Source organism: Vigna unguiculata, chromosome 5 (assembly GCF_004118075.2).
Source record: "Vigna unguiculata cultivar IT97K-499-35 chromosome 5, ASM411807v1, whole genome shotgun sequence".
NCBI lineage: Eukaryota > Viridiplantae > Streptophyta > Magnoliopsida > Fabales > Fabaceae > Vigna > Vigna unguiculata.
The window spans coordinates 42309964-42317664 of NC_040283.1; the positions used below are offsets into that span (position 1 = coordinate 42309964).

The 7701-nt window shown below is 27.2% G+C and overlaps 1 protein-coding gene across 1 annotated transcript; it reads right to left on the minus strand.

Annotated features, from left to right (window-relative positions):
• Nucleotides 1-2099: 2099 nt before the first annotated feature.
• LOC114183802 (rRNA-processing protein FCF1 homolog) lies at nt 2100-6073 on the minus strand. The gene is made up of 10 exons (XM_028070943.1): nt 5922-6073; nt 5534-5635; nt 5377-5442; nt 5155-5260; nt 4830-4872; nt 4545-4617; nt 3976-4063; nt 3192-3248; nt 3034-3112; nt 2100-2496 (listed from the first exon to the last, which is right to left on the minus strand). Exons 2-10 carry the CDS (start codon nt 5602-5604, stop codon nt 2483-2485), a joined length of 597 nt encoding a protein of 198 aa, XP_027926744.1. The 5' UTR covers nt 5605-5635; nt 5922-6073; the 3' UTR covers nt 2100-2482.
• Nucleotides 6074-7701: the final 1628 nt, after the last annotated feature.

Here is a 7701-nt window from a genome sequence, read left to right on the forward strand (position 1 = left end):
TTATTATGTTTTTCTTATTTATTTTTCAATATTTAAGAAACATTTTGAACAATAGAATTAATACAAATTTCAAACTCAGTTAAATATGAAAAAGAAAAATTAACTTCCAAAAATAAAAAATATGATAGTCAAACTTCGGTTTTCATCCCTCGAATCAAGATTCTCACATAATGATAACTTTATGATATATATATATATATATATATATATATATATATATATATATATATATATATATATATATATATATATATATATATATATATTTTCAAACTTCCGTTTTCATCCTCGAGTCAAGATTCTCACATAATTTATTTATTTATATATATATATATATATATATACATATATATATATATATACATATATATATATATATATATACATATATATATATATACATACATATGCATATAAACTAGTGTAAACACAGGCGCTATCGCGCCTGCGTGTACGCATTTTTCGAATTATATTTATAATTGATGATATTGTAATGTTATTAAGTTAATGAACAAAATAAAAGTATATTTATAAAAATTAAAGTGAAATGTATGGAGAAAATATGAAAAAAATAATTGTTGATGAATAATATGAGAAAAAAGAAAAAGGAGATAAATAAATAGTTTTATAAAAACTTGTAAAATTAACCGTTAATTTTAAAAAATTTAATAAATAATTAAATTGTAAAGGGTAAAATTGGAATTATGAAATGTGGACACAAAAGAGGGAATCCCCTTTATATATAGTTATAGATATAATATATATATATATATATATATATATATATATATATATATATATATATATATATATATATATACATATATGTCAAAAAAATTCGTATTCGCGGGTATCCGTGAATAAAACCCGCAATGGATAGAAAACGGATATTAAAAATGAATGCCTTTTACATGTGGGTACGGGTATTTTTGATACCCGCATGTTAACGGGACGGGTACGTGTATCATAGTATCTGTACCCGTGGATACCCGTACCTGCTAAACTTACATCAATAAGAATATTTGGCATGTGACAATTAAGGTTATTATTTGCTTATTTTGTTTATTTTTCAAGAACCAATCGAAGAAAGTGAGTTTGTTGATCAAAACACTAATTAAAGAATTTTCATTGTGTTGAACGTCATTTTATATTTACTTTTGCAATTAATTTGTATCAACTTGAATTTATTTAAACTTTATTTAAAATTTATAACATTGATATATTTTATTTTATTTTATTTGAATTTATGATTAAATATTTGTTTTTTAAATAATTTTACAAATATTCGCAGGTACACGTGGATACCAGCGAATATGAAAAAAATAGGCGGATACCCACACAATGGATACCCGACGGATATGGATACGAATACGGGACAGATATTTATCCAGTAAGTAGGATACAGGAGAGCTACTACCCGTACCCTACCCGCCCTGTTGACATCCCTATATATATATATATATATATATATATATATTCTCTTTCTTACTTCAACATAGACGGAAATATTTTATTTCCCAAGTCTCCCCTCTAATATTCAAAGATATTGTTAGTTATTTCCACTGCTTTGTTAATCAAAACCAATTCAACCATAGAAACAAATGCAATAAGCTAATACTTTTTTTTTGCTAAACCTTAACAAGCGCAACCAAAATTAAATTGAACAAGCATATCAATAACTTTTGTTTGCATATATTCTTGAAGTTCTCATACTAATAGCTACCCTAATATACATGTAATGTATAACTCTATCCAGAATCCATAGGTAAATCTCTTTTTTTGCCTTTATACCTTTCTAAACCTCTAAAAACATTGAAGAATTTTGTTATATAGACACTTTAAGCATAAAATGAAATTAATTCTTAGCAATTTTTGTTTCCGTATTTGACATGAAATATATCATGTTGAATTGAAGGTTATACATACACCCAGTTGAAGTTATTAAGAAAACAAGTTAAATCAAATGACATGTTGAGTATAATTTATGTCTAAGAATGAGTATAATTTATGTCTAAGAACATGAGTATAATTATATATGATATATGCATAATTAAACACAAAAATTTGAAACAATTTTTTTTTTGAGAACGAGGCTTGGCTTTTAAAGAAGTAAAATAGTAGTCTTGAATTCTCCTCTGATTCAGTCTTCTGACACTTTAAGGATCAACTAATACATATTAGACTAAAGGAAAATAAAGTCCTTCTCAAGCAATAAAAAAGAAAAGAAAAAAAAAAAAACATCGTTTCAAGAATTCTCAGAATTCTGCTGACCATTGACAGATCCTACACCTATAAGTTAGACTGAGAAAAATTCAGGTATAATACCCATTGAAGAGTTGCTTTTTGTTCATTCTCGAGCTTCCGGTAGAATTAATTCCAGACAGCAAAAAGACCAAACATGCAGGTACTGTAGCAGGATTTCGTACTTCTTAGTGTCCATACTTTTGGTATAGCAAGCTTTACCGGTTTTGGTTTGACTGCATCAAATTCTTGGTGCTGCATTGAGAATCACAGGTACGTCAATTTGAGTGTCAAATATATACAAGACTACCTAAATGATGAATCAATAATTCATTTCCATTCATGACTACCTAAAGAATTGATGAAATTTCATCATCAACAACTTGAAGTTACGTTTAATTTGAGAGAGTCAATGAAATCAACTAAATTCCGGTGTAAAAAGAAAAAAATTTGTTAAGCTTCACAACAAATTTAACTTTAACCTAAGCTGAAACTTAGCTTTAGTCATGTGAGAAAGATAAGGTCTGTAGATTTCTTCTATTATGATTATAGTAGATTATATTTACCAGGGTAATTGACAATACAAAAAACCACGGTTATCATCTATTTCCACATGAATTCAAGATATGCAGGTGACAAAAAACATCGTAAATAAAGAACAGCTTGGGAGTTGATGAGCCAAAGTCAATGAAGCTTAATTTACGTATTTTATAAATAAAGTTGTGCAAGTTGTGTATCTAAGTTCAATTTCATAGTCAAACATTATAAATTTCCCTAAACAAGAGTATTTACCGCCACCCATTGTTGCTTCTGGCAACCGCTCAATTGAATATCTGTGTTTGGTGATGTACATTATTGGAACACCGGGAATCTGTAATACAGAAATTCAGTTAATGGATGATGCATCAGAATACAATATCAAACAAGATGAAAAATGAATGTGACTTTACCTTCCGAATTCTCCTCTTTAAGTCCCGATCACATGTTGCAACAATGTAGCACTTATGCTGTTTCCAAGAAAATAGTTTGCATAAATAAAGGAAAAGACAAATATAAGCAGAAAATGGGTAATATCATTACTTTTATTTGAAATCATTTTAATAAAATAATTCATTTAAAATGAATATTGAATTTACAAGAAAGAATTTGGAGATGAATTCCATTAACATAAAGAATGAAGAGTTTATCCTCTGTGATACCTATTTCTTGGCTATGAATTCAAAACAAAAATAAAAATTTGCTACAACTTTTCATAGTTCCAATTTACAACATGGGAGATGACATTTGTATACCAATGTTCTATTCACTTTACATCTCAAGAGTAGCAGGAGACATTTGTTTACTAATTTAGATGACCATATACCGTTAATAGATTCAACTATCACAGTCCCACGTTATAAGATATCAGTAACAAAAAATGTAAGGATTTAGAAATCAACCAAATTTACCATCCTCTTATAATTGCCCTAGACATTATTATAGAATAAAAGATGAATGAAAATTTGTACATGGATCTAGAAATGAACCAAATTGACCATCATCTTGCGTTGGCACTTGCCTTCATTATAGAACAAAAGATAAATGAAAAGTTGCTTTTCATTCCTCATGATCATAATACGGGTAAAAAGAACAGCAAATAGACTATTTCCGATCCAGCTAGGAAAATCATTAATCTTAATAATCAAATTGCTACTAGATGCTTATGAGCATTTAGCTCATAAAAATATATCACACCTGAGTAACTCTCTCGACAAGGCAGTCATCAGCATATGTCCCTTTGTGAGTACATAGTATTCTCTCAAATCGAGGATCCTTGGCAATCCTGTTATGTGTTAAAGGAATAAATAAATACAGCTAGAAGTTGAAACAAGAATAAAATAATCCCTCTTCTTTACTAGATTGGGAGGCAACTTATATGAGAAATATGCACAGAGGCTTGACCTTCGTAAATTAAAGAGAGATGTTTTGCCTTTAATAATTTAAAAAATTTGTACTTGAGCTTGAAGAGAGTATGATAATGGATGAAAATTATAAGTAGGCTATTTGAATCTTTTATCATTTGAAAAAACAAGGGTTTTAGCAGTGAATATACAAAAGAAATATTGTTTATTATGCGGCATAAACTTAACTAATAAAAGCATATAGTGAAAAACAAAAACATGCAGAAAGCATGGACAAGCATAGCAAACAAACATAGACTTGATTATATTTAGGTACCTCACTCAAATGGGGGAGCCAACTTTTTAACGGTACATCTCAAATGTAAGAATATAAATTTATAAGAATCAAGACAGAGCATGTACCTTAGAGCTACGCGATATTTTTGGCCTAACTTTTCAAGTTCTGCCATCACACAGTCTGTGATACAAGGAGTGCCTGAAAGTCCAAAATACCAATAGAACAGAGGTAACTATATAATATGGGATGTCTAATTCACATATACAATGTCACATTACAGAGATGAGCTTCTTAATAATAGCAAAGAATATCACAACACAATATCTAAAATTAGTAGTAACCTCGGCATTCAGCTAAACTAAAAATTAAATACATAAATTAAGACATGTTATCATCTACTTCAAACTCACATTTTGCATACAAGCAGTCCATCATCCCTTTCTCCAGATCCAACTACATAAAGAATGTCAAAAATTGTGTGAGAAAGAGACAAACTACAAAAATCTATCGCAATTGAAATTGTTAAGTATTTTTACAATGTAATAGTGATAATCTTATTATGAGCATCAAATGCATAAGGCATGTCATCTACATATAGTTGCAAACATATCAAATACTACAAACCTGAGCTGTGTATTCCATGGAAACTTAAGTATGTAGAGCCAGAATTATCATTTGTTTATTTGAAAGAGAGAAACAAAAAGCTATAAAATTAAAACAAAAGAAAGCACTCACTTTATTCTGGATTGAGAAATTGATGAAGTTGGTATCCACTAAAACCCGGTAAGGAGGTCCCAGGGCAGTATTGTATTGAAAGAAAAGTGCCGAAGAATGACTTGGACTAAACAATACAAATCCAAACCACAAATTTAACCAACAGAGAAAGGGAGAAAAACAATAAATTCAGGACAAAAATTAAAAGGGGGCAAGGGGCAAATAGTGAGAATAGTAGCTTACATGTTTCTGGGCAACTTTTCCTTCACAATATCCTTTTTCTCTGGGTTCAAAACCTCTTCTTTGTAGCTGAATTCGACAGGATTTCAAGCAATCAAAATAGAGCAAGACCAACCCAATGAAGGAACCAACACCCAAGAAAGAAAAAGAAAAAACTCACCTTTTTATTGCTTTGGAAGTGATAATCTTCTTCCTAACAGCAAACTTTGGACCCTTTTTAGCTTTACCCATTATCAGAGAATGGACGAGATTATTCAAAACCCTGGCCAGAGACATAAATCAATATCAGATATTAGTCAAACTCTCAATTATCAACCTCCAAACCCCAATTATCCCATTTTATTAAATTTACAAAAGTTGAATTTAAATATCACAGTCGAGTCAGCTGCAAATATAGGGAATACAATAAAGCAGGGCTAGTTTCAAAGTATTTCAACAAACTCAATGAATCCACTCCAGAGAACAGAAGATGTGTTCACGATAACCTTCAGAGTAAGGTGAGAACGCTATGACTAAATAGACAGCCAATATGGCATGGAGAAGAGTACCTGTGTTAGTCAGAAGCGGCGCGTAAGAGATTGAGAGCGCGCAGGTTCGCCGTCAAGGGTTCGAAAAGAATGGCGGCACAAGGTTCTGTGGAAGATGAAAAATTGTTCTTGAGTGTAGTATACAAAAGGTTTTTTACATAAATGAAAATCAATATTAACACATTGATACTTTTTAGCCAAATTCATATTTTTATTAAGTTGAAAAGTATATAAATATACAATTTTATTAATTTCATAAGTTTAATTCTCACTAGTTAATTAAAAAATGGAAAATAATACAATCTATTATCTATATCTATATCTATCTATCTATAATCTTCTTCTATAACAATAAAGATGATTCTTCTTTTTGTGTCCACATTTCATCATACCCGTTTTACCCTTAGTTATTTTAAAAATTAATTATTTTATTTATTTATTTTATAAAGTAAATTCTTCTTTTTGTGTTAACATTTCATAATACCCGTTTTACCCTTAGTTATTTTAAATTATAAAGAGGATTCTTCTTTTTGTGTCCACATTTCATCATATCCGTTTTACCCTTAGTTATTTTTAAAATTAATTATTTTATTTATTTATTTTATAAAGTAGATTCCTCTTTTTGTGTCCACATTTCATAATACCCGTTTTACCCTTAGTTATTTTAAAAATTATTTATTTTATTTATTTTTTACTTTTAAATCTCTTTTGTCTTAAATCATCATTTAAATTTTCTTTTTACATATTTTATTTTTTTGATAATTTTATATTTAACAACTATTTTAAAAATTATATATTTGTTATTGATCTTAACTTTCTTGAAAATTAAAAAATGCGAATACAGGCGCGACAACGCCTGTGTGTTCGCTAGTATACTAATAAAAGAATATATTACCACTACGTTACCCATTTTTTTTATTGACACGTGTCATAAAAATTAGTTTTTTTTTCATTTTAAAATTCTGGTAAACAAAAATCTAGGTTCAAATCCTATAAAAATCAACTTGTTTTTGTTTTTTCATTTATTTAAGATTTCAACTATAATATTAATTATAAATAATATTATTATTTGTAATATTTTTATAAATAATCATATAATTTATTATAAATATTATTTATAGCGATAGTAGTAAAATTATAAAAAATATTAGTATTATTAATAATAATAATTGTTATTACTCTTATTTATAATATATAATATTATTACTATTATATATTTTTTTTAGTAATTACGTCTTAATTTTTATTAGATTATGATAAATTATTTTTTGTCTTAAAGTTTAAAAAAATAGGTATATTGATAAATAGATGATTAGTTTAAAATTTCACTCCAATATTTCATTCTTGATGTTCATACCCATTCAAATATATGATTACAATTATTATATTACTGATATTATTATTATTAATTAGAACTATAATTATTATAATAGTTATTATTATTATTATTATTATTATCTTAATTATTATGGTTACATACACATTTTACTTTTACTTACTATCTATGAATCATGTTTCAATTACTTTACCATTTTATTTGTTTTGTTGTGTATTTATTTTTACATTTGAATAATTATTTCAATTCAAAAAAATAGTTACTAAAATTAGTAAAATAATAAAATTGAAAAATAATTTTTTAATTTTAAATAATTATTTTAGTTTAAAATATAACAATTAAGAGGATAAAATTGAAAAAAACAAAAAAAGATACCAAAGATGTTTATCTCTTTATATATGTAGTTGTATTATTATTATTATTATTATTATTATTATTATTATTATTATTATTATTATTATTATT